General features: G+C 44.2%; 1 protein-coding gene across 1 annotated transcript in view; it reads right to left on the minus strand.

Annotated features, from left to right (window-relative positions):
* The window catches only part of synrg (synergin, gamma), a 31,975-nt gene extending 16,555 nt beyond the window's left edge, over window positions 1–15,420 (minus strand). The window contains exons 1-14 of the mRNA XM_037980404.1: window positions 15,308–15,420; window positions 11,466–11,506; window positions 9,924–10,066; window positions 9,498–9,625; window positions 7,935–8,040; window positions 7,725–7,836; window positions 6,704–7,042; window positions 5,099–5,377; window positions 4,053–4,133; window positions 3,750–3,946; window positions 2,213–2,458; window positions 1,999–2,132; window positions 869–993; window positions 552–611 (exon numbers count right to left, since the gene is read on the minus strand). Coding sequence (XP_037836332.1) covers window positions 552–611; window positions 869–993; window positions 1,999–2,132; window positions 2,213–2,458; window positions 3,750–3,946; window positions 4,053–4,133; window positions 5,099–5,377; window positions 6,704–7,042; window positions 7,725–7,836; window positions 7,935–8,040; window positions 9,498–9,625; window positions 9,924–10,066; window positions 11,466–11,506; window positions 15,308–15,342 — 2,026 coding nt within the window. The 5' untranslated portion in view covers window positions 15,343–15,420. The remainder of the gene's footprint in view (window positions 1–551; window positions 612–868; window positions 994–1,998; window positions 2,133–2,212; window positions 2,459–3,749; window positions 3,947–4,052; window positions 4,134–5,098; window positions 5,378–6,703; window positions 7,043–7,724; window positions 7,837–7,934; window positions 8,041–9,497; window positions 9,626–9,923; window positions 10,067–11,465; window positions 11,507–15,307) is intronic.
* Between the last annotated feature and the right edge of the window lie 12,108 nt (window positions 15,421–27,528).

The following is a 27,528-nucleotide window of genomic DNA, read 5'->3' on the forward strand; positions in this document are numbered from 1 at the left end:
GAAATTAGATTTTTTTTTCATATTTTTCAGAGAATAACTGACAACGTACGTAATTGGGGTATATCGTGATATATATCGTTATCGTGATATAAAATTATCCATATCGTGATATAGGATTTGTTCCATATCGCCCAGCACTAGTGTAATGTATGCACAGAGGGGGGGGAAATAGAGGATCTGTTCACGCCGCCGGTGTTTCGTTAACTAATCGGCTCATTAGAGAAGATGGAGCCTGACAGAGCCAAAGAAAGGTCACCGCAAAGCATGACTTACTGGAGTTGTGAGAGCAGCCCCCATCGGAGTCTGTTCTAATGAAACATGGACGGGAAACACACTCGGATCAACAACCGGGGACGGCGTAAAAACACGGAGCAACGGCGTCGAGTTTTAACCGAACGTTTCATTAAAGCATTTCTACCCCTAACTCCGCTCCCGTCACCGAATCTGAATCTAAAGGCGCATTTCGTAACGCTGGAACCGTCTTCGGGTTCGCCGTTTCTACTTCAGCCAGCAGAACGAAACGAGCCGGAAGGAGGAAGTGAGTTCCTTACCAACTGGTTTCTTGTCAGCGGGTTGTTCCAGCTGTCTGAAAACACTGTATTTGTCTCCATCTGGTCCAGAACAAAGACAAATAAAAAAAAAAGGGAATAATAAGAGTTAGTGCAGTCTGCTGTGTTAAACCAGAACTGATTGTTCATTAGGGTTTAAATAAATAAAGAATTAAAATCGCTCTGATTAAACTGACGTCGTTAAAGCTAATTGGGAATTTGTCTCCTCTGCAAACATCTGCAGACGGCAATTATCGTCTGCAAAACGTCTCGGCGTTCCCAGACCCAGACCCAACATGGATTCCGGCGGCGGCAGGTACCTGAGGCAGGAGGCGTCGGCTCGGCGGGCTGGTCCACGGACAGCTGCTTGAAGACGGCGTACTTATCGGCGGACGCCACCGAGGAAGAGGCGGGACCGGACACTGGAGTCAGCATGGCGGGCGTGCTGCGGGGGGAGGGAGAGACACAGGAGAGCCGCGGTCAGACATCCTGACGGAAACGAAGGCCGCCGACTGAATCTAACTACCGTTTACCGTCCAGGCAGAAGGCGTCGGCGGGGAAACCGCCGAAACGACAACACGTCCCCGCGCAACTGAAACATTCTTCTCTTTGACTCATATAAAGCACCTTTTCACAGAGTCTAAGAGTAATAAAAACTACGAAACGCTTGTTTTTAAACGACTAAACACAGAAGATAAGCCATCTACTAATAAATCTAAATTTATTCCAAATATCTGTTTATCTAGTCTGTTTAGCCTTTAAACACCGAAAACCAGATAAAATAACATGAAAAAAGAGATGATTTTTATATTTTAAGTTGTGCTACGTGACCTTACGTGCCTCGTTTTAATAAAAGGCTCCACTTCAGTGAGTTAAAGTTGATAATTGTTATTATTTGCTGCGAGATAAACGCAGGAAACAAGCAGCGAGCAACAGAGCACAGAGGCGAGGCTCCAGGAAGTCAAAGCGAGGCTGACGTGGGGGGAGAGCTGGTGTCCGTCTCCATCAGGACGGGGGGGACACCCTGGACAGGTCGCAAGTCCGTCCCGGGGACACGTAGAGACAAACGGCCATTCCCTCTCCCAGCTGGCGGCAGTTTAGAGTTAATAATGAACCCAACGTGTTTGTTTTTGGTCTGGGGGAGGAAACGGGAGGACCTGGACATGCGGGGGCGGCGACAGATCTAACCACTGCTCCACCGTCTCGCTATCATAGCTAATCAGAGAAGGTTCTTACAAGATATTAAGACGGTGAAAGACAATTATTATACAGAATAGACACTATAAATCACCATCGGGGGGGATTATTTAACCCTCTAACTTCCTGATTGGATCTTAGGGAAACTCCACGCCGTTTCTTGTTCTTGTATTGTGATGAACTCGACGTCTTTTTCAAAAGGCCGCTCCGAACGTTAGAATAAAACCACATAATTCAGGCTGACGCTCCGTACCTGTTTTGGCGGGCGCCGCCGCCGAGAAAACTTGCTCCGGACTCGCCCTGAAAATCAGCGAAGGCCTGGTCTCCGGCTCCTGCCTTGGGAGCCTCCTGGAAGTCCTGGAACTCGTCGTCGTCGGTTTTGCTCGCCTAGGAGGAAACCACTCTGCGGGTCAGTGGAGCGCGCGGCGCGGTTCAGCTGCGGGAATGTGACGGGCGCTCGGGGTTACCTGCGCAGGAGGGAAGCCGGCGAGGAAACCTGGGCTCGCGGCCGGCTGGGCGGGCGCGCTGGGCGCCGCGGCCATGACCGGAGCTGCTGGTGTGGCCATGGGCATGGAGACGGGGGGCTGGGTCATTATGGGCTGCTGGTGCTGCGGCATGACGGGGGCCATGGCCATCGCCAAGGCTGGCAGGCTGGGCACGGGCGGAGAGGGAAACTGATTGAGGATTTCCACATTCATGGCTGGGAGGCCACTCTGAAACGAAGGAAGACGATTCTGAGTATTAAAAACACACTAACGTCCACGTCCCGCTGCAGGAAAACAATCCCCGACAAATACAAGCCAACAGTCTCCAGAGTAATGCTTTTTCTTCAAATGTTTCCACCTTTTTAGGACATTTTATGGCTTTTTAAAGTCAAACTTTAAGTCGTAATTTGAAATATCTTTAACCGTGAGCAGAAGACGGCTCTGATGGTCACACATTGGATTTCTTTTTTTAAGTTTCTCCAGTGTTTTATGTAGAAGATATAACAAATTAAAAAGACTTCCCTTCCAGTTTTGAATAGAATATTTTGAGCTGAAATCTAATTCAATCTGTGGAAGCTTCACCGTTCGCGCTCTGATGTCAGGTGGGGTTTGTGACGGTGAGAGAAGACAAAAAATGACGTTTTGATGTATAATTTGAATATGTAGCAAAAAAAAAAAAAGAGTTATGAGAGTAAGAACAGTTTGTTTGCAGGAGATTAAAAGGTTTTAGGAAAAATCAGTAAAAATCGTAGAACTTAAGCAGAGATTGTGTAAAAACTGTACAGGCTGTGGAGACGACAGTTCAGATGTGTGACGTCCAGCTTTCTGTGACCCGTTTAAACTTCGAATGATGTTTCTGCTGTGATAAACACCGGAGCTATAAAAGCTCCAAAGAGGACTGGGTTTCATGGTTTCGCCGGAATCCCATTAATCGTCTTCCTTTGTTTTGTCTCCTTGCGTGACGTACCTCTGCCGCTATTCCAGATTCATCAGCGCGTTTTGGTGCACATTTTTATTTCAAAAGCTGCTCGACGAGATGCAGAACAAAGGTTTTTAGGTGATGCTTCGATGCTTTTTGGCGGTCAAAGCAAAGAGGTAAAAAAAAAAAAAAAAAAATCTAAAATAAAAGTTAGCTGTTTTTTGTTTTTTTTTTACTTTGGATTGAAATGTAAAGTCATGAGAGGCTGAAATCTGCTGCTACGATGTAAAGAATGGGCTGATGTTTAGATCCGGCTCACAAACGCATCTGCGCCGTTCGTATTTCGAGGCTCTGGGAGATTTACGTCAACAAAAGGCGTCTTATTATTCCTGGAATGGAAGCGGCGGCACGCAGCGGTTCGTGAGCCGCCTGCAGATTTGCATCCTCCTCCGGGGAAGAGTGGGGTTACGGTGACAGACTTGGGCTGAGGACGGGGACTTGGCCAAAATCCTCACATTGCTCCGCAGGCTGCGGGCTCGTTCTGATCGTTCTGAGCTGACGGCGAGGAGTCGGCAGGAGATTAGTGACGGCGGTGCGTACCTGTGCCACGCCAATCAGTGCCAGCACGGTGTACAGCTCCTCCTTGGTTAGCATGCCAGGTGTCGTGCGGTTGGCAGACGCCCAGATCTGCCCCAGCGCCTCCCTGGGAAGGCCCGACGACATCAGTATCGGGTAGAGCTTGGCCGTGTCTATTCCTGCCGGGGTCATCGTGAACTCCAGGACCTTCTTGAACATGTCTGAGGAAAGGAAGAAAGACAAAAAAAAAACAGAGCACTTCCTGTCACACGGCTTCTCTAACAGCTACGGTCTGAAACGCAGGGAAATGTTGTTGTTTTTTTTTACCGGGGACGAGGCTGTCGTTGTAAACCCAGGCTGGCAGCAAGGACTGGATGTGCTCTTGTTGCGGGTACACAGCAACGCCACCTGTTCACAGACACATGCCGACACACAAGTCAGCTGGGACGACTCGAGCCTCGTCCAAGCTGCTTGGCGTTCGAGCCCAGCTTGTATCGAACTCAACAACAAAAAAAAAAACTAAAATCAGACTGGATGCCTGGAAGGGCTGGCTGCAGACGTCCGCTGCAACGACACATCAGTCTGTGGGTCACTTCCAGCTTCAAGGACAGGAAACTGCCTCGTGAAAAAATAATAATAATAATAAAAAAAGAATCTCATTTAACTACTCAGAACGTCCTGGAGTTTTCTTTTTCTGAAACGTTCTGAGAGAAACAGCTCGGCTCATTCCGAGTCCGTTTGTTTGCTCGGGGCAGCCACTCGGCACATAATGATCCAATCAATCCCGGGCAGTTAAATGAATCTTAAAACAAGTCTCTCCGGTCTGCGTGATGAGCGGCTAGATTTCCCCTGACGGCTCGGAGGAAACGGACGTGGGGACACAAACAAAACAAAAACAAAAGAAAAAAAAGGAAAAACAGCACAAAGGAGTTGCGGAGCAGCATGCACAATCAGCCTCGGATTATGTCCCCGCCCCCCAGGGTGGCGTCCGCCAATCCATGCGCATCCCTGTTAAACCAAAGCAGCAGGCATGCGCCCGAGGTCGTCGGCTGTGTGGGTGTTAAAGAGAGAGGAAGTAGATGGTGGCTTATTAGACGGCAGGTATCGCCCCGACGGACACGGAAAAGAGCAGAAATGTCCCCGAAAATGTCGCTTTGATTTCATTTAAATGCATGAAGTCGAGAGGGAAAAAAAATGGGATTTTAGGAGCAAAAAAAAAAAAAAAAAGAAAAGAGGAGAAAAATGTTGTCAAAGTTAGAAAGAAAACCGTTCCCCATTGGAGCAGGAAGAACCTTGATTATGTGTTAATTCGGCAGCGAAGCGAGGGAGAGAAGTGGCAGCTACGGAGGCCGGTGAACGGGCACGTCTCTCACCGCTGTCGCTACTGGTCTGAGCAGGCGGGCCGGCGGCCGGCGGGGCCAGGCGGGGCGGAGGCGCCGGCGCTTCTCGCAGACTCTCCGAGGCGAAGACCGAGCTCAGGTGCTCGGGGGCCGCGGCCCAGTTCCTCGCCTTGGGGCTGGCGTGAAACTGCGACGAAACCTTAGCCCTGGGAGACATTTGAGCCAAACTCTGCTTGGACCTAAAGCTAACGTGAGCCGCTTTGTCGGCGGTAAGATCGCACGAGGAGAACAGCTTCTCCTCCAGGGACGGGCCTAGAAGGGGGGCGAATCAGGGACAAGCTCGTTTTAACAAAACAAAAGTCACAGGAGCGACAAAATCTAATCTAGAGGCGAACGGAAGTTTCTTTAAAGGGGAGCTCTGAGGGTTTTTATTTGCTTCATTAAAGATAAAAACATTTTTATACTCTTTGGCAGTTATCAGCTGCTTACAGGAACATCACAATAAAATACAAAACTCCTAAAAACAGAAAATTATAAGTTTGTAAAGAAGTTTTGGGAACTTTTGTGTTGAAAGAAATCCAGCTACAAATCTTCCCCCTGATTGCTTCTTTTGTTTAGCTGACAATATTTAATAAAGTCAAGCATTTATTTAGCCTGCCAACATAAATTATTGTGCATTATTATAAAAAGTACTTTTAGTGAAGCTACACAAAACTTGAGCGTAAGATAAAAAAGGTACAAGGCTGCAGAAAAGTACATAAAAGAGTTTTTACTGACTTTATAATTGGAATATAAGGTTTAGTTTTATTTTGGGTTTATATTTTCCCTCCACATCTGTACTTATTGTTATTATGGAGTCTTAATTTTCTGCATATATGATTTTTGGAGCCATCTGAGGAACCGATGGTGTACAAATACATCTTTTAGCTCATCTTGTCACATAATATGTGACTTTTAATTTGTACCTTGTGAGAATTGCTGGATTTTGTACGTTTACTATTTAATTAACACATCGATCTACTTGGTGATTGAGAAAGCTTCAGTGGTGTTAAAACGTTGGAACCTGACGGGTTAAAAATGCCGTCAGATAAATCAGTTCTGACGTAAAATTATGCATCCAGGAAAGGACTTCCTGTTGCTTTCTGATGAGCTTTAGAAAGCTTCGTTTAAAAAGATTAAAACTTGTCGCTTTCCTCATTTTGATCCTGCAAAAACGACAAGTCTTGCGAGAGCGGGCGAGCCCATCGAGTCAAATTAAAAACGCTCGTCGTGTGTTTTCTCTGGACAGACAGGATCTCTGTGTCCTGTTGTTCTCTCGGCACATGAACGGCAGCAGCTCACCACAGAAAAAAACTAATGAGACACGACAGCTTCAGCCTTCGATCAGCAGCACGATCCGACTCCTGAGCGACTGATCAAACCTACGATGTGGCTAAAACCTACAGAGAGGCGTTCTACTGACGAAGCAGGGAGGGGTTTTATTTATTTCAACGTTGCTCTGTGTTCGCCAGCTTTAAGAGGTTAATCTGCTGCGCGGGACGAAAGGGAAACCTGTGCTACGGGGGAGTAAGCAGCTGGGTGTAAGCTTCAGGGCTGGGGGAGGGTGGGGGAGAGTCAACAAAGATGAAGAGGAGTTACCTTGAAATGTAGACTGTGAGCTGGCGCTGACAGCAGAAGGGGGCGGCGGGGAAGGGAACGACGGTTGGGCTTGAGAGAAGAGGTGGAAGTTAGGGGAACTGAAAGCGCTTACAGGTCCCTGAACAAAGTCGCTAAACTCGTCAGCGTCCTCGTCGAGACCTCCGCCGGCGGAGGACGGGGGCTGGGTGCGTGAGGAGGAGGAGGAGGAAGAAGTGGAGGGCGGAGGAAAGGAGGCGGGGGCGTCTAACGGCCCCTGAAAGTCACTAAACTCGTCGCTATCCTCGGACGGAGCAGGGGGGAGGGAATGAGTGGTGACAGACGGGTGTGATGGCGATGAGTCTGCAAAAATGAAGAAATAATACTGCTGATGATGATGATGATGGTGATGATGGCGGCACAAAACACAACGGCGGAGCACGAACCGGGCTGCACAAATGGTAAAACGAAGGTTAAATTTCACCTTAAAAAATCTAACTGAGACGCCTCGGCTGAACCGAGGGAATAAAGAAGAAACAAAGTTTTCCAAGTTTAATGATTTGAGCCTGAACAGTTTTTTTCTTTTTTTAGTCGGAATCCGATCTGAGACCCGAAACGGTGCAGCTTTAAGTTCGCCCGGCTTCAAAAACTAGTCTCCAGGCTGCTTTAAAGTCCAACTTTAAACCATCACGTCAGACTGGGTTTCATAAATTCATGTCTGTGTTTTTTAAATCCACAGAAATCTGAGCATAAGTGGGAAAATAAAAGCCGGTATTCAGAGTCAGTATGACGTTAGGAAGAACATCAGAATTGAGTTTAAACAAAAATCAGGTGCAACTAAAAGAATCAGAAAGTGGAAACGGATGTTACAGTTTACGTTTCTCCGTGCTTTCAGAGAGAAAATCCACTTTTCCACTAATGTCCTCGAGATCACCGGTACTCTAATTCGGAATTTATTTCTCCGGCAAACTACGAAAAGGAAAAAAAAAAAAGGACAAAGGAGACATGACGGGGTTTGCGGCCGAATGAGGCGGGGCGAGGTTACCTGGCTTCTTGCTCTGAGACGACGGAGTCGGGTGCATTTTGGCGTCCCTGCTGAACCCGTCCAAGTTCCCTTTGATGGCCTCCAGGGCGTCGTCCCGGCTCTTTTCCCCCGTCTGAGTGAAGCCACACCAGAAAAGCGGCGGCTCAGAGAGTCGCAGAGGCCAGCGGAGACGCGCGGCGAGGCTGAGGGCCGATCTGCGGAGGAACTCACCTTGGGTTTGACGCTGCTCAGCAGCCTCAGCTTCTGTTTCTGCTCTTCGAACTGTCGTCTTTTTCTGTCCTCCTCCAGCATCTTTTGCTGCTGCTCCAAACGTTTTCTGAAGGAGACAAGGGAACGCAATCATCACGCCGAAAGGCCGACGTTACGCGAGGTGTTCTTGGATACAAAAGAAGAGAAGGACTTGTGAAGGTAGATAAGATGGGTGCATTTACAACCCTGACATCAAAGGCAGCGGGCGACATGCATCCCTTCAAGGAACGCTAGATTTTGTTTTAAAGCACAGATGCATTTCATCACTTCCTGCTGCCGTGAGCAGCTTCGCCCTCAAACACCCGAGGCGTGACCCGGAGGACACGAAGGCATTGAGCCGTACGGGAAAAAAAGTCCAATTCACAGGAGCTAAATGTTCGGCTGCCAAACTCCAAAATCCCTCCCAGGACTTCCTGTCCTCCAACCGCCAACGTTTCAGAGACTATCATCCAGAAAAGAAGGAAAAATTCACAATATTAGGAGTTCAGTAGCAGATAAAATAATCTCTACTACCTTCTTCTTCTTCTTTCAGCTGTTCTCTTTTCAGAGGTCACAGCGAGTCGTCTTCCTCCGTCTCACTCTGTCTTCTGCGTCCTCTGTCCTCAATCCTCTCTGACTGCATCCATATGTCTCCTCTTTGTCTCTAACATCCTTCTACCAATATACCCGCTGTCCCTCCTCTGCACATGTCCAACCCGTCTCAGTCTGTCCTCTCTAACTTTATCTCCCTGTCCTTCAACCTGTGCTGGACCTCTGATGACCTCATTCCTAATCCTGTCCATCCTTGTCCCTCCCGAGGAGAACCTCAACATCTTCAGCTCTGCCACTTCCTGTTCTGTCTCCTGTCTTTTTGTCTCCAATGCATACAACATGGCTGCTCTCACCACTTTTCCTTTGAGCTTTGACCTTTGCTGCCACCCTTTTGTCACAAATCCCTCCTGAAGCTTTCCTCCATCCTGCCCGGACTCTCTCCTTCTCCTCTTCACCACCCTCCTCGTCCTCCTGCACCTTTGTGACCTCTGACCTCCTCGTAGCCTCACTGGTCCACCTGCCAACCTCTCGTTCACACACACACACACACACACACACACACACACGCTCTCTCTCTGACTTTCATCCCTCGTCCCACTCCAAGTTCTCCAGTGATTTCCACTACCGTCTACAGCGACGAAAGCGTCCATAAAGTCACGAGAGCAGAGGTAACCCGGAAGCTGCGGCCCCGGAGCTTCAAGTGATTCAGCGTCTCAGTAAAAGTTTTGTCTCTGGGCCCTGATTTAATGAGACTAAAAGTCCCCAGCTGTGCTCATGCAGACAGACTCATTAGTTTGCTGCTGTTTAGCCTCGACACAGAAGACGAATTAACGCTCTAACCTGATCGGGCTTCATAAAAAATAATAATAATAAAAAAAAAGGAAAGGAAAGATAATTATCAAACTGAGTGAATCCGAGGGGGACATGAATCATTATTAAACAAAACGCTACAATGGAACAAAGTCGTTATAAAAAGAGATGAAGGTGCCTTACTGGTGCTCCTCGGCCATTTGTTTCTGCATGTCGGCGGTGTACTGCGGTCCAGCAGGTCTCATGCCCATGAACTGAGGTTGGCCCATGAACTGCATCCCGGGGGTCTGCATCCCGATCGCCATCCCACCCTGTTAAACCCCCACCACCACCACCGCCGACGATCCCGACACATCAGGAAGGAAACAAAGAAAAGCAGGTGAGGAGAGTCTTATTAGTATTCCGGCTCTTGCCACCGTTCTGCTTGATATTAAACGTTCTTATTAAAACCCGCCAGGCTGCAATAAGTCCTCGCAAACGTTTAAAGCCTGTTTGAGGATGTGGAGTGAACTGGGGGAACGAGAGGGGCTTTAAATGACCGTTCGTATTTATCCACAAGAACAAGCAAAATGTGCAAAAAGAAAAAAACAAAAACAAACTGAGGCTGACCTGTATGGGGATGGCACCCGGGGGCATCTGTCCCCCGAAGTTCATTCCCATCATGCCCTGCATGTTCGGCTGCATGACCGGAACCATCGGGAAGCCTTGCTGCGGCTGCGGCTGCTGCTGCTGCTGCTGCATGGGTACCATCCCTGCAGAAACACAGAGACAGAGCTTCGGTACGACGACAGATCCGGTTAGCATTCGGAGCGCAGCAGCGGGTTTAAGATTCCAGCAGGCTGCGTGGGAAGACAACCGAGGGTCAGGGGTTTGTGAAGGAAAACCCAGCTTCCAGAGCCAGGACGGGACTCCGTGATGCCAATCAAGTGTTTCCTGGCGACTCCCGCGGCGGCCTGAGGCCAAGCAGGAGGAGCGAGGAGGGGAAAAACTGGAAACGTGCGCGTTTATTCCCACAGACGCTGCGCCGAGCCGAGCGGCGAGCTCCCGCTGGAGCCGCCCCGATGATTCGCCGCGGTAAAGCTCAGCCGGGCTGAATAAATCGGCTTGTTTGGGAGAGCGATAATGTTCTGACTTGACTGCCTGGAACGACGTCGCTAACAGGAAGCGTGTAATGACCCCCCCCCCAGGAGGCGCTCGTCTCGGCGTTACTGAAGAGTCGGCGGCCTCGATTTTTTTATTGCTCCACGTCGCGACTAATAAAAGCGTCCAACCTTCAGGTCCAGTTGTTCAACAGGACATGAATCCTGTTCTGAACTGTAGGACTCTACAGACGTCTGAATGCTGGTTTATTTTTTCACACTTATGTTTGTTTATTTCTGTTTACAAGCTGCTATTTTATAACTTTTAGAATTTTCTATTTTTGCCATAGAAATACATAGAAATCTCTCCAATTCCTTCGAGAACATTGTTTTCTTTCAAATCCGCTTCAGATTATTCTCATCTTCTTTTGCTGCTTTCAGTTTGCAGCTACAGTTGTGCTACTTTTAGCTCCTTTGATGATACTTTTAGTTTGTAGCAGTTTCCTACTTTTAGCTTTTAGCTACAGTTCTGCTACTTTTAGCTTTCAGACAGACAGTTTTTTTGCTTCTTTTAGCTCCTGTTATGATAATTTTAGCTTTTAGACTTTTGCTATTTTTAGCTTCCATCCTTCTAGCTTTTAGCTTTCAACTAGCTTTTTGCCACTTTAGCCTTAAGCTACCCTTTTGCTCCTTTTAGCTAGCATTTTGCTATTCTTAGCTTGTTACTTTTAGCTTTAAGATAGTATTTTGCTACTTTTGGCTAGTGTTCGGCTTCTTTTAACAACCAAGTTTCAGCTTCTTCAGCAACTTTCAGCAAAAACCTTCAGCTTTTTGGCATTTTCACAGAAAAGGTTATTTCTCCAGTTTCACCGGTTAGGAGTTATTTAGTTTATTTGGTTTATTTGTTACATCTGGTTCCGTTTGAATGAACTGAATGCGAGCGGTAAAATAAATCTTTGTTTAATCACAATGTGCTCCAAACTAAGCACTCAGATCACATTTAAACTGTTAATAAATTTGTTTAAAAAGAAACCCGGTGAAATCTTTTGCGGCTGGCGGTTGTACGACTCACCTTGCGACGGTCCCAGGCCCCCTCCGACAGAATAAATGAAGCTGGAAAAAGAAGAAAGAAATAAAAACAAATGATGAGAAGTTTAAAGTAAATCTGTCGTCAGTTTCAGCAACGTCGTGTTTGTCGCAGCAAAGGAGATCACATCCTCCGTCCTCCGAGTGTAAAACCACGACCAGCAGACGGTTCTCTGGATGAGCAGCTACAGAGAAGGCAGAAGAATGACACAAATGCACGACTATAGGAGCAGAGTGAAAGTCAATGATGAGCTTTAGAGGCTCCTTGTTCATAAGTTAAACCAAGCCTACTTTTAATGGCTCGATTGTTGGAATAAATCCTGTTTTATGTTAAAAAAAAAGACAATTTAACATAAAAAGGACTCATTTTCTGTCTATAGATGAGCTTTTAAAACCACGTGTTTAGTGATTAAATAAGTCGGATTGCACCCTTTAATCCCACGTATAAATACGTGATTTTAAGGTTAAATGTGCACTGGATGAACCGTCACTGGTTACTTTGGTTTAGAGGAAATTTCACACGCAGAAGCTCTCAAATCAGAAAAATAAACACGGTTTGGTTCCCGCAGGCGAGTTGGACTCTCTCGCCGGGTTCTGGCCGAGAAACAAGCCTTCAGGAAACGATGGGCAGAAGTCTGCCGCTCGCCGGAGCCAACCCACACGAGCCTTCGGCTGTTTGTCGGAGAACCTATTAGAGGCCGGGCCTTCGGGCTGCAAGCAGGCAGAGCCGGGAGGGAGCCGGGAGGGCGTCGGATCGAAGCGGCGCGCTGAGACGAGACGAGACTAACGATTCAGCTGCTGGAAGGAACACGACAAACCCTGATCGTGTTGGAGAATGAATCTGAGATCCTTCTTTCAGTCTGAACTATCAAACAAAACCCTAAATTTGCAGGTTTTATTGGCAGCATATTTACATTTAACTCAAATTTCCCCTCAAGGAGAAAAATAAATAAATAAAGAGTCAATTACATGAAACAAATGCTTTTAAATGTGTTTATGTGCAGCTTCTGGTCGAGTAAATGAATGAATGAAGGCATGAAAACCACTGAACATGAAGTTTATACGTCTCAATAATCCATTTTGAGTTGTGCTTCTGTAAACTGTGTGGAATGTCTATTATTTACCTGCAGTATTTTACTTTGTTTAGTCTTTTTGTTCAAATTAAATAAAACTAGATTTAGGAAAGCCATCATATAAATGTCATATTTCTCAAATCTATCAAACTTCACAGTCTGCAACTAAACAAAATATATCAATATATCATGATGTACAATTATCCATATTTAACGTTCAGTAAAACTATTATATCACCCTACAAATATCCACTCAACTGCTTTATAAGTGTTGTTATTTTGGATATTTTCTAATATCCTCGGTTCTTTCAGAAAAGATATTTTCTGGTCTTTCCTTGTTGAGCAGTTTTGAATTTTACAGGATATATACATGTCAACAAATCTGATCCTGAAAATAATAAGTTTGCTTCAGATTTCCAGCCGTATGAAGTAACCTTATTGGTTTTTTGAGGGGGGGATTTTGTGGTTACGTGTTTCTGTATTCGTTTCCCCACATCTCCACACAGTAATTAGTCAACTGCTGGATTTATAAAGAGATAATGTGGCATAAATAAAAACCAATTATAAAAAAGGCAGCCCTCATAAGAGAGCAGAAGGACGTTTATTATTATTAACTGCGCTGTGATCAGGTTTTGTGTTTGCTGATTTAAAAAGCCTCTTGAAAATATCTTGAACATTTACCGACATTGACATGAATTATTGCGCACAAATATCGGCTAAAGGACATTTTTCTGCTAAAAGATCATCTGGAACAGGTGACCTCTGAGCAGGAGGTCAAGGCAGCGTCGGAGAACTGATGCCAGACGGCTTCGGAGCCCCCACATCTGCTCTCCGCAAGATTTGCAGCTTAAAGAGCTGTGATTGGACCGTGGCGGAGGCGGCGCTCCTGCCCCGCCGCCCTGCAGCAAGCGGCGGGTCATCGCGGCTGAGCAGATTAACATGCGAGGAGATAAGCAGCTCCAGCAGCTGTGGACGCCACGCAGAGCGGTGCCTCAGGATAAAGAAATAAAGAAATAAAACGGCGTGTAAACACCCAGCAGCTACTGAAGAAACACGGGCTTTGATCAGAGTCAATCAGGGCGACGGTATTCTGTTAAAAAATATCGCCTTTTAAAAGTGGAAACAGCAAAATGAAGAGGCCTGTTTCAGACAGAGAAACTTCATGAAGCCTTCGGTTGCATTAAAGCCTCGTCGTCTCTCTAAAAGGAAAACAGCCGCAGAAATCACGACACAAACTCTGCAACCAACAAAAGTTGATGTGACTCTAAAAAAAAAGGCTGTTGTTGTTTCACCGCCAGAGCCACCACGATTATATTAAATTCACGATTTTAATATAAATAGATGCAGTTAATGACTTATAAAAGCTTGCCAAAATGTAAAAAATGCAATAATGCTCCATGAACAATGACAGGCAACAAGTACTGGGACACAGATGAACGATGGATTTGCTTCCTGGGGTCTGAAAAGACAAAAACAATCATGATGAAGGCCGACTTTCCGACCAGAGTCAGGGATTTGACTCTAGCAGGTTTAAATTATATGAAAAAGGCACTCTGAGCCGTTCACAGACAGGCGGAATGACGACGTGATCGGGTTCATTTTAAATATTTATAATTGAATGACCATATCACCAGTTTCTGAGGCTTATCAGTTGCGCCACCTTGGGTAAAATGGCATTTTTAAAACTAATTTATCGTAGCCGCACACACTTTACACAAATAGATGATTAATCTGATCAAATGTGATTAAAATTATTCAGTAATCAGAGAACAATTTAGGCATTTAGACAAATATGTGCTCGTAAATCTAAAGACAAATGAAGGAATACTCCATTGCACTAGTTCCATTTTCAGGAAGGTAAAGCTAATTAAATATGTCACTCTGCTAACGTTAAAAAAAGAGGCCTGTAAAGTGGACTGTACGCCTGCTTTTCTTTCCAGTCTGAGGGTTTTGGTTTCACCTGCTGGATCAGTATCACCTGGACAGATGAGATAGTTGTAGCCGGACCACATTTATTATTCAAACTGCTTTCTTTAAGAAACAATCATGAGGCTGGCATTTCACCCCCCTGCAGACCATCATTACACCAGGATGGAAGTGTGACAGGGCTCTTTAAACCTTTCAGTAAAGGGATATTTATTAAAACATCAATATGGAGCAACAATTTGACTCCTAAAGGAAAGCTGAGACCTGATGTTTGGGGTTTTCTGGCATAAAACCACAGCTGAGTTTTTATATTTAAGCCTCACCTTGTAAGTCAGTTTTTTTAAATACAAGTCAGTGTCTTGAATAAAGAGGATATAATGGGGACAGACATGCTAGCAGGTGTCTTCAGGCCTGTCAACACATACCTGTCTTTCTGACAAGAAATGCTAACAGGGGATTGTGGGCAATTCTCCAAAGAAATCTCGCGTAACATGCCAGAATCTCGTGGACGCCTGGGCGAGTAAACTCAAAACAACTGGATGTGAAATGTGTAAAATAAATAAATAAATAAATAAATAAATAAATAAATAAATAACAGAAACAAAGTGAGCACTGTTAGCATCCTGACAGCCAGGAGCTAACGTTAGCTGTGACACCTGACAACCAGCCATCTCATCCCACTCCCTCGGCAACAAAACCGGCCTCTGAGTCGAGCTCTGAATCGCTCCTGGGCGCTAAAAGCGGAGCCGTAAGACAGCCAGGAGCGTACATTTCACAAATAAAACACCCCCACCCCGCCTACAGGTTCGATTTCAAAAGGCTAAAATACCTGCTGCCTCCCCCAGACCCTGGCCGCAGCGCCATCTTGAACACAGCAGTCACTAGTAGGAAGATGACGTCAGCCGTGACGACAGAGGAGCGCGGAGTCTCAGTGTGGCCCTGAGTTCAACCTGACAGGCACAGCCGGCGTCCTGTCAAAACAGCATACCGGAAGTAGATTTTTATAACCGGAAGTTTGTTTTGATAGCTCCGTCGGGCAGTTAATCCCAGTGGTTCCCAAACTTTTCAGCTTCCGACCCATAAAAGAACAGTGACAAAGGTGTGTGACCCCATCTGTTGGCTGTTTAAATATCCAAAATTTTAACCAAAATGTTAACGATCCTATTAAATAAGGGCATAATGACAGCACAAACAGTCTTAGCATCCATTTTGCTATTTTTTAAATCATTAAATGACTTGTATTTAAATTCTCTGTAACAATTATGGTGTAAATATTTAATAAAAACTGGGTTTTTAATTGTAACTTGATATTTGGACCCCTACTTGGTCTTTGGTGACCCACATTGGGGTCCCGACCCCAACTTTGGGAATCATTGGTTTAACCTACTTTATCGAAACAGCATACCAATTTTATGAAGGGGTATGCTCAATGACTTACATACTGGTATATATGTCATTGATGATGACATATATGGCTAGTAGCAGATGGCTCCTGCTACTAGCTGTGAGAACTCAGCTATATATGATAATATGACCAGAAATCAGGTTTCCTGACGACTTAAAATTCCTGAAGCTGTTTTAAAGCCTGGATAGAAAAAGTGGAATTTTAACACTCAGAGAATCTGATTTGATTGTGTTTGCTGACACTTCATGCATGGATTAAATTATATATACAAGCTACTGATTTCCACCGTTTACTTTGTTACATAATTTTAAGTTCATAAAGGTTTAATAATACCAAACTAAATATGATATAAAAAAACAAGGTGCTAGATCTTTGTTTCTTCTTCTGTCTGTAAAATATTGACAGGGATTTTAAAGAGGTGTGAACGTTTTTTAGTCATAATGTTTCCGTTTTTATCTGCCTTGTGGAGGTCATCTATGCTTCCCTTTGAGATGCTGATTGAGCACACTTTGGGTTTGATTTTACCAGGTTTAAAATAAGCCAAATATGAATAATATTTGACATTAGATTGAAATGTTTAGGTCACAAACTAAATTGATTTGGTTTCTGCAGTACCTGGTTTGACCAGCAGGTGTCAGTGTTTAGCTTTGATTGAATAAAAGTCACAAACAAGAACCTGTTTGCATCTTTAAATAACACCAGGAGTGATAAAATTACTGATTTGTTTGTTGTTTCCTGTTTTACTTATGTTCTGAAATCTTAAAACCAGAAGCAGAAAGTTTAATTTAAAGTTTAAATTTACTCCTTTGAAGCAGCAAAGACTACACATTTCTTTACTTATTTCCTCTTCGGCTTGCAGCACTTCGTCATTGTTTGCATCTGTTTTTAGTGCTGAACAATAAGCATCATGTGAAATATTTCTTTAACCGATGACAGCTTCACATTTTGTATAAAAAGAGCAAATGACAATGCATCAACAAAAATCCCAAAAGAAGCATTTTGTGTTTGCATTTTTGTTTCATGAGGTTTTTTTTTGTTCCAAGTCCAAAAATCAGACTTTGTTATTCAGAATCCTCTTTAATAACACAGCGAACTTTGATTCAATCTTTAAATGTTGCAGCAATAAAAAGACTGAGGGTCTGTGTGTTTTAAATAAAGGTGATATTTCAGAGCTCCTCAGCTTGTTCTCGTTGATTTTTGAATCGTTTTAAAGCAAAATCCAGATTCCACTATAAATAATTAGGGGGAAAAGAAACATATAAGGACACAAAGACAGTTTAGAAGGCCTTTTTTTTTTTAAATTAAATTTCCTAAAGGTTGTTATTTTAGGTTAATAGGATGTAATTATGATAAGTGAGTTCTGATGTTCTGATATCTTAATAATATTAGTATTGTTTTCCTTTTTTGCTAATTCTAGCTAACTTTTTGTTACAATTTGCTCACCTTCTGTCACATCTAGCTTTAAATTATCCTTTTGTCAGTTTTAGTTTACCCTTTTTCTGATTCTCGTGTTTAGCTGCCCTTCAGCTTTTAGTTTGCCTTTATTTTTGTATCAGTCAGTAAAATAAAACGTATTTTTTTTAGTTTTAGACTTTGTTCTATTACCTCACAGTTGATCCAGAAAAGTAAATAAGATGTGAAATAAGTCACTGCCCCGCCAAACATCCTTCCGTTTTCACTTTATTTGTTCTCCTGAGCTCATCGGTTTCTCATCTCCGCGAAAGAATTTTTATTTTCTTTACAGAGTGACATCAGTTCGTCGAGGTTTGCAGGCGTTTCTTTCACAAACAGCTCTTTTGGATTCCCGCCACGGCGCGATTCTTCCCTTTTTGACCCATTCTGTTTAGTTTTTGTGCCTGAAGCTGTTACTCTGATTCCATCGAAGCTGTCGGACAGATTCCCTCAGGTAATTATAAAACGTCTCTAAATGCAGGCTGATCAGTGAGTCCAAACATTTCTGCTTTGGTCTCGTTTATCCTGAAGACGTTGCTCCAGAAGTTTTGTAAATCTTTTTCTACTTTTACTGCAGCAGACTTCTGTTTTCCGCTGTCTGAGGCCTGTAAACCGTAAGCCGCTGCTTCTTGTCATTTCTCTGGGCGTTGCGCGGTCTGACTCTGGGGTGAAACAAAAGGTCCTTTGAGGTCACTGCTGATGTCTTCCCGCCCTGGCGTCGTGCGAACACAAACAGATCGTTGCAACATCCGCGGACGACACAAACCGCGGCTCGTCTTATCGCCAAGGACGATGACGGAGGTGAGTCATTGCTGATAAGGGTCGCTTTCTGCAAGTGGAGAAAACAAAAGCGATCGTTGTCGGCGTCTGAGGAGCACCCGTCCCAACGGCGAGCAGGACAGAGAAGTTTCTCCTTACTGTCAGCTGAAGATGAGTCCACGATGTGCTCCAGGGAGCATCTGGGCCTGTGGAACCACTCAGAGTTTCTCTCCACGTCCTGAACGTCTACAACACAGGACCGCCTCGACTCAAACCTGTAGACTCCCTCTCCCTCTTTTCCTTTCCTCTTTCATCTTCTCCCCCCTGAGCTGATCCTCCTCTGGAAGCAGCTTTTGCAGCTTTTAGTTTTTACTGAATAAACAAAGACATGATCTCTGAACACAGACCTTTCTTTTCTGTTTCTTTGGCCCCAACGAAACCGACAGAAATCCAAACTCATTTGTCTGAATTTGAGGCTGAAATGTGCAACATTCGTACCCTGAGCGTCCCAGTAAGCTTGTCTGACTCTGACAGACGGCTGCTGGTGAATCCTGACAGCGGAGGTGGGTGTGGCGGGTAAACATGTAACCGGTTGTCTGACCGACCCGTCCAGGCTGAGCTCGTTACAGGCGTCAACGTGTCGCCTCTCAAAGCCAAAAACGTGGAAAATATCACTTCTGTCCGCTCTGCCAACAGCAGCCGGAGCTTTTTAAACACCGTTTACTGAAAGGACTGCTGTGATTGGAAAAATGCTGCGTGAAAAATGCAAAAAAGTCAATCCGTGCCTCGTTTCAGGCAAGTTTTACAGAAAAAAAATCCCCTGGAACAGCGAGGTAAAGCAGCTCAGACTGAGAGGTTGAGCGATGGGACGCCACACGATGAGGTCAGAGGTCAACGGAAGGAGCCTCGACATTCTTCCAAATTCTTCGTTCGTTCAAATAAAAATGACGCCACAAATCAGTTTGATTGACTCCACTTCACAGCCTCTGTGTTTGAGTTTATTTCAACAGATACCATTTTTACTGCCCTAACCTGTCTCACCTGAACCAGTGGTTCCCAACGTTGGGGTCGGGACCCCGTTGTGGGTCATGAAACGTGAAGTGAGGGTCCCCAAATGATCTCCAGAAATAAAGTTAAATATAAAAAAAAACTGCAAATGGCGTATTTTCACAATTACTGCAAAGAATATATGCCACAATACTAATTAATAAAACTAGTATCACATTAAGGTTGTCCTCACGCTTTAAGAACTTTAAGATAAAAAGTTTAATTTAATAATTTAAGCTTTAAGATTCTTTAAGAACAGAATTTGTGTGATTAAAGTGGAAATATTTGGAGTCACAATCTTCTGACGCTCTTATTTTGTGGGTCTGAAGCTGAAAATATTGCTGAATATCAATAAAAACGAAATAAATCACTTAAAAAATCCAAAGTAAAATGCAAACCTTAACTTGTTTCTACACTTACATTACCGTACGTTTGGGATCAAGACCTTAACATCAACAAACAAAATGGCCGTCTGATTATATTAAATATCTTACTCTGGTTGTATTTGATGAAAAAGTTTTATAAATTATTTCCTGAGGCCCTCGAACCCCCAGTTTTGTTTTGTTTTTGTATAAACTGCTCCAACAGGTCACGTGTTGGTCCAGAAAAAGGTTGTTTTTGTCTAATTTTATGAGCTGTTTTTGTCTTTTTTTATTAATATCATTTCACAAATCCTAAAACCTTTAAATTCAAAGACTGATTAGCTTTTTTATTTTCATTTTACATGTGAGGCAGACAAAAAGAAATTAAGTTGTGACACCTCACACCTGACTCAAACAGCCACACGGTGCAGAAAGGTGAGTTTATTGCAGCTGCTTGGATTCGTTTCTGCTGCTTCTTCTGAGATCTGTTAAATGTCTCGTGTGTCCCTCGTGTCCTCGTCCTCTGGACTCCCTCCCTGCTGTGTCTCCCAGGTTTAGCTGGAGGCCGATGGAAGCAGCGGACGGAGGCAGGCCCCCCAAAGAGGAGCTCCAGCAGTAAGGTGAACATTAACTGGGTTTTTTTTTTTTTGTTGTTTTTTTTTCCCGGTGTACCACTACCCCCCTCCATAAATCATTAACCTGTCCAGAACCGGGCCAGTGAAGGCATCAGCATGACACCAATCCATCAGGACGCCTCTGAACCAAAGACTCTTACAGTTTTCTGCAGCTTCAGATGCAAATAGGGTCGGTCTTCTGAGGAGAACAAAAACACTCTCATTTTTTTTTAGCTCTTCCACGTGTGAGAGTCAAAGCGGGAAGGAAGACATTTTGTTGTTTTAGAAGCAGGTTATGTTAAATTTTACATGTTTTATTTTGAAAAATCTCTTAATTTTGATTTGACCAGACCCCCTTCAGATGAAAATCTCTTCTTCAGTGCACACATTTAAAGATTTGCTTCATAATTTAAACTTTTTACAGCTTCGGTAGCTTTTTAAATCAGAGGAGAGGAGCATGAAACCATAACACAACGCTCACGAAAACAGATAAATTAATGACACATTTAGTTTGTAAAACTGGTCACTTTTTGGACAAAATACAGCCTCAGGTAACTGCATTCAGTTCTGCAGTTTTTTACCTGTTTAAAACATCTTTATGACTTTAAAGTCTGAATGTAAGACTTCAATAAAACGAACACTTTTACTTCAGATACTTTAGAGTCTGATACCTTCAGATGTACAGTTTGCTGTTAATTATTTAAGGTGGAAAATGATCAAAAACTGATATAATTTAAGGTAGAAAATGCTCAGAAACTGGTATAATTTAAGGTGGAAAATGCTCAGAAACTGGTATCATTTAAGGTGGAAAATGAGCAGAAGCTAATATCATTAATTTGGTTTATCTGTTCTTGTTTTCCCTGTCGGTTTTTGTTCAGTTTAATGGTAAAAATGTGTAATTTTTACGTTTGTTTTGTGGTTTATCTGTGTAAATATGTGATGTTCTAAAAACTCAAACTGGGATTTCTACAAAAAAAAAAATCATTCTTTGTGTTTATTTTAATATCCAAGATGTTATTTTACTGAAATATTTGCTTAAATATTCTCACCTCATCTTTATTACCTTATCATTTTTCATGTGTTTGCATCATTTTCTTGAAGCAGTTTATTCTTTTGTTTATTTATCTGTCAAGATTTGACTGAATTTTCGACAAAGAAATTTGCTTTTCTTTGTAAAATCAGGGAAAGGAAACCCTATCAACGTTAATGAAACGCAGTCAGCTGATAAATCCGACCCAGAACTCGGCCTCGGATCCTTCAGGAGGAGCTGGAAAGTCTCTGGGAAGAGGACCTGCTGCTTCCTCGGATGGATGGATGAATCGGATCAGCTGGGATCAAAAGCCCCCCCCCCAGCTGGGGTAGATGTACGCTGAGGGCCCACGGAGCGGCGCTGACTGATTCCTCCGAACACAACAGAGGCCTTCTCAGCCCCTTTGATAGAGGACTCCTGTCCCTGCAGCTCCATACATGTGTATGTATTTCCCCGTGAAGAGGTCGGCGTAAGCTCTCCTCACAGCGACCAATTAGGCCCGGCAGAGAGCGGCCTCTCGACCCCTGACCCCTGCTGGGTAGGCCTATCCATTAACCCTTTGGGGCTCAGCTGGAGTTGATGTAGCGCCTTTTCTTCTGGCGCTGCTGAACATGCGGCCACATTCAGGCCGCGGCTTCCGCTTTCCGTCCCTCTCTGTCTGTTTGTGACGCCGCTCGCTCCTCGCGTTGACCTCTCGGGTCACCCGTCGGCCTCGGCTGAGGCGTCTTCTGCTCCGTCTCCGTCTTCTGTTTGTTACTTTTCATCAATCCTCGCCAGGTTGTGATTTACGCCTCCGAGCTTTTGTTTATTGTCTTCTTTATTTCCTGACTGATTTCAAATTTCCACAAAGCATCAAAGCAGGAGTTGCAGCTTCCGGTTCTTTTCGAACTTTATTTGGGGTCAGGATGCCGTTTAGGGTTAACCTTCTGCCAGGTTTATGTTGAAATTTGGCAAATTTGTTGCTTTAGAAGCAAATTCAGACCTTTTTACATGTATGAGATGAATTAAATGACAGTAAAAGCTATAAACTGGTCAACTGAACTTATTCTAGTTTGTCTGAAATGTACGTTATATAAAATATTTTCAAGACAAATTCCTTGCATGGACTAAAAACATGTTGAACTTTGTGTGTTTTAGAAATCATACACACAAATAAAAACCCTCATGTATGTATTTCTTTACTCCCTGCAGAAAGTCTTTAAACTGTTTGTTAGATTTGTTTGTGCTTCTTGCCTGAACTACAGTAAATTCTGAACTTTTTACAAAAAAAAACATCTTTTTGTGACCAAATCTTCCCAGCAGAGTCTGAAAATCAGAACATTTCAGAAAATAAATCGTTTTCACAACTAAAAAAATCCTAAAATGTGCAGAGAGAACACAAATCAGAGGCCTCAAATAACTTGTAATTATTTAAAAACATCTTTTAAAGTTAAAGCATCCAAACTGTCTGACTTCAGTTCTTCTTTGCAAAGAAAAACACCCAGAATCACGTTTTGAACAGCGACGACACAAACAGGCTGTAGAAATGAGCGTCTCTCCCCTGCAGGGATCATTTAGAGCCAATTAACCCAACATTTATGCTTTTGGACTGTGGGAGGAAACAAAATAAGACTAAAACTAATAAATCTCCCTGAAAAATGAGATTTGGGAAACATGTTTTTCCCCTAAAAGCACGATGTCGTCAGGATAAATGTTCAGGATTTTCCTGACTGGTAACAGTTTAATCCGACGCTCTGATTGTTTTGTCCAACGCATGCCGCCATGTTTTTTATTTTAACTTTTGAAGATAATCATCTAAAAGCAACACAGCATCCTTCAAGTGATGCTCTTAACTTTGTAATAGACCTGTCAGACCAGAATAATGGGTCATATTTTAGCTTTTTTGGCCTTCCTGTACATTTAGTTTAGTTTATTTTATCCAAGCTCATACTTTAGATATTGTTAGATTCCTAATTGTTGTTTAGTTCAGCTTTAACTTTATCATGATTTCATTTAGATTATTTTAGCTACTATTTTGACTGTTTTAGCTCATGTTTAGATATGTTTAGTTTCGTGATTTTATTTAGATTATACATGATTGATGTGTTTTTCTTTTTTTGTGTGTTTCATTATGTGCCTGCTGTATTTTTTGATTTCTGTTGTAAAGCACTTTGGATCACCTTGTTGCTGAAAAATGCTATATAAATAAATTTCACTTCACTTCACTCTGAATAATGATTTTAAACACGCGTTCCCAGCTTCAGAACACGTCAAGAAGGTTAGGAAGTCTAACCACTTAAGGGGAATGAAACTAGCCGCTACAATAATATATCATCACTGCTAATTGATTAACAAAGATAAACAGCGAGCGGGACATTCGTCACTGGTTTTAATCTTCAAGAGTCTGCAAATGAATTGAAAGCTGCATGAAAGGTGATATGTAGAGACTTCATTGTTGGGTTTTTTCCCCTAACTCTAACGGATGCAAATTAGCCTCCCAGTATTTCAGTTTCCCCTCGGAGTGAAGGAGTTAAAAACACAGAGACGGTCCGGTCTCCAGCGGCTTCCTGGGTCCCAGAATCAAAGGCCTGATTCAAAACCAAATGCGGCGACGTCGGCGGATTACAAGGCTCCCCTCAGCGGGGCTGCTGCGTGCTGGAGGCCGCAGGCTCAACAGAGATGCACAAATCCCGACCCTTAAACTGGATCAGGACTTGTTGCCAAACGTACACAGATACGAGGAGCCCAGAGTGAAAACATCTTCAGTTCAGACCTACAATTATCACCGATCAGGATCTCAACGCTTTAAACGTCAGGGCCGAACAACCTGTGGTGATCTTTTCTATTAAACTGCAAGCAGCGACATGTTTCAGATTTATTTACAATCATCTGATTGTTCTTGACTGTTCGACTACAGAGGCTTGTGCTGCTGCTCATCTTCACGCTCCTTCAATGTGGCTGCAAGCCTGAGCTCACCCCCGACCGCAGTTTCCACTTCGTAACCCTTTCAAAATAAACTACGACGGCAGAAAGACGCTTCGAGCTGTTTGTCGCAGACACAAAAGTCCTTCAAATTCGCCAACTTTAACTAGAACTGAATCATCAAAACCACTCCCCGTCTCTGCTTCAGACCTTTACTTTGACTTTTTGGACAAATGTTAGTGCTAAACGTTTGTTTTGTTCGGAACGAATGGTTAAAACATCACGTTCTGATGAACCCAAACACGATATCGTGACTTTGTGTGTTTATTTTTAGTCCTTCAGTTTGGTGCTGTAAACTTCCTGCTGTGATGAGAGCTGAAAAACAAATGACATGAACTTACCTTAAATGGAAGATGAAGAAAAACCTATCCTGAGTGAACACACACAGACACACACACACTTTATGTCTCTTATCTTTGCAGGGACTTTCCATTGACTTCCATTCATTTCTACACCCTAACTACAGCCTAACCCTGACCCTTGCCCTAACCCTACATACCTAACCCTAAACTCAATTCACACCTTAGTCCTAAACCTAACCCCTAACCCAAAAACATCATTTCTCCTCGTGGGGACCAGGCTTTGGTCCTCACAAGGTAGTATATGTTAGGAAAATTGTCCCCACAATGTATCAAATACATGGCCACACACACACACACACAGATGACTCTAACAGTGCGTTTCATTTGAACTCTGAAGTCAGAATATCCGAGTCCCAAGTCAGAAAAATCAACCAGAACGCTCCTCAAAATCGAATATTAGAGTTTCCTATCCAGCCTTTACCTCAGAATCCAAAATGGCCGCCTTGCACATGAAGGCTTGTAAGTAATTTAGCCCCAGTTTACACGTGAAGGATCTCCTGTAAGCTGAGATTGGCTGCAGCACACGTACGGTTGATCCGCTGACTGACTGAAACCGCGGAGCACAAAACTCCAACTCTGACGCCTGGATGTGTCCGAGGATCTGATCGCCGCCGTCGTTTTGACCAGCGGTGTCCAACCCTGGTCCTGGAGGGACATCGTCCAGCATGTTTTCCTTGTTTCCCTGCTCCAAACGCACCTGATTCAGTGGTTAAATCACCTCTTCTTGTTCTGCAGCAGCCTGTTAATCAGCCGTTGACTCAAACCAGGTGTGTTGGAGCAGAGAAACCTCTGAGGCCCGGTCCCAACACTCACACTCCACCCTACGGCCCTCTGTGAAGCGTGTACTCAGTGGAAGTGCACAGAAGGCTTCGTGTGCAGCAGGTTATTGCAGAATTGGGTCAGTACAGGTTACGTCTGGGATGTAACTGTGACATCCAACATGGCCGACCGGTCGCTGTTTTGGCATTGTTAGAAGGTGCCAGTACGATTTTAAAAGTCATTGCAGGAGATATTTGGCTGTTCAGATGTGTTTTGTTCTGACTTGTTGAATACGGAGCAAAGTTTGATCATATTCACACCTGTACAGCCGAGTGAAACAAGAATTATTTCAATACTTTACGTCTGAAAACTGCTTTTTTCCTGACAGACGCATCTCGCTCTGTCACCGCCGCCATATTTCTGCCGTTTAATTCAAAACCCTTTCATTGTCAATAAAGATAATTCAAAACGTCACACGCAGCGATGAATTGTGGGTAAATACTTCGCCGGAGTCCGCCTGGATGCACGCTTAGCCGAAGGCCGGATGTAGTACGCAAAGGGGGCGGGGCTAAAAAGAATTGGGACGCACTGCTCGCTCGAACCCTTCAGCGTGAACGCGCGTTTGAAGGACACGAGGGTGGAAGTGCGAGTGTTGGGACTGGGCCTAAAACGTGCAGGACTGTGGACCCCTCCTCCCCCCCGAGGACCAGGACTGGACACCACGGGTTTTAGACGAACGGTCAACCAGAACTGTTCTGGTTTCGCCTAAAAACGGCGTGGTGTAAACTGGGTCGTCAGTCCTGGTCGAACGCTCAGGAGGCAAAGAAATCCGTCCTGATTGGCTTGTTATTCGAATGGTGGCTGGCCTGGTCTCCGAGGAAAGACAAAGTGTCATTACAGACTCCAAACCGGCCTCTCTGCGCGTATTCAGGACCAGATGAAGGCCGAGGTGGACCGGGCCTTACTTGGTTCACTTCAGATCAGCGGCGTCCAATCCTGGTCCTGGAGGGACGCCGTGCTGCAGATTTTTAGGTGCTCCTCTGCTTTGACACCTGATTTAAATCAATGGGTGACTAACGGGCTTCTGCGGAGCTTGAAGACCCGCCGAAGAGCAGAGAAACATCTAAAACCTGCAGGACGGTGGCCCTCCAGGACCAGGACTGGACCCGCTGCTTCAGATCTACGAGCTCCGAAGGCAGCAGCTCCCTCATGGCGCAGCGACACCACGGCCTCTTCGTTGACAAGAAGAAACCTTTAGGTTCGATGCGACTTTCACACCTTTCACCTGGAACCCAAATGAAAGACCTGCCGATCCTCCAAATACACGCTGAAGCCGATGGTGGACCAAGAAACAACACGCGTGTGTGATCTTTAGAAAAAAAAAAAAGCATTTTACTTGAAATACCAATATTTTCTCAGAAAGTATAAATAATGATTTATGATTGATTTCAGTTTTATACAAAAATAATACATCAGGAGGGAGAAAAAGTACAAATAAAAAATCACGTGCGGTCACACAGGAGCCCTCTGATCAGACGGCCGCAGAGACGCCGATAACAGTCGCAAACAAAAACTACACAATGACCTAATGTTGAACAGGAGACTGGAGCGCCGCGCTTCTGCCGAAGGGCGAGCTCGGACGTGCTGGACGGGGGTTCCGTGGAGACGTTACGAACAGTTAGCGTCCTACCTGCTGCAGACGGCGCTCGTTTTAACGACTCCTCGAAGTTAGGGCAAGAAAGCAAAGTGAAGTCGCTGCCTTTTTAAAGATTTCAACCTATGAGCCATGCTAATAACAGCAGAAGCAGCTAGCTGTAGCACCTCCTGCATGTGAAACTGATGATGGTGTCAACATTTATATATATTTATATAAAAAAGGAAATAATCTGCATAAAACTACATGTTTGTTTTGGTTTTTTTTTCCCCTATCAGAGCTGATTTAAGACAGCGGCACATCTGCAACAGGTAAGATATTAGTTGTTCGTGGCCTTTCTAACATGACCCCCAATTTAAAAGAGCTGAACTGTCCTTTCACCCTCTGTGGCCTTTTTTTCTGGGTGGGTGTGGTGAGTAACTAATGACTGGGGTTGAATTGTCAAAGCAGCCCTGAAGTCGACTTGTCTGCATGCTCTGGTTGTGTGTGTGTGTGTGTGTGTGTGGGGTCACAGCAGCTGACTGAACACACCGCGGCGTACGGACACCAAATACGCTCCTCCGGTTTTTCTGCACGGTGAGACGCACAGCGCCGCCCTCCTTCACGTTTCTGAATACTTGTCAATATTTTCATTCTTTGCAGGGG

The sequence above is a fragment of the Kryptolebias marmoratus genome, linkage group LG2, assembly GCF_001649575.2.
Source record: "Kryptolebias marmoratus isolate JLee-2015 linkage group LG2, ASM164957v2, whole genome shotgun sequence".
Taxonomy (NCBI): Eukaryota; Metazoa; Chordata; class Actinopteri; order Cyprinodontiformes; family Rivulidae; genus Kryptolebias; species Kryptolebias marmoratus.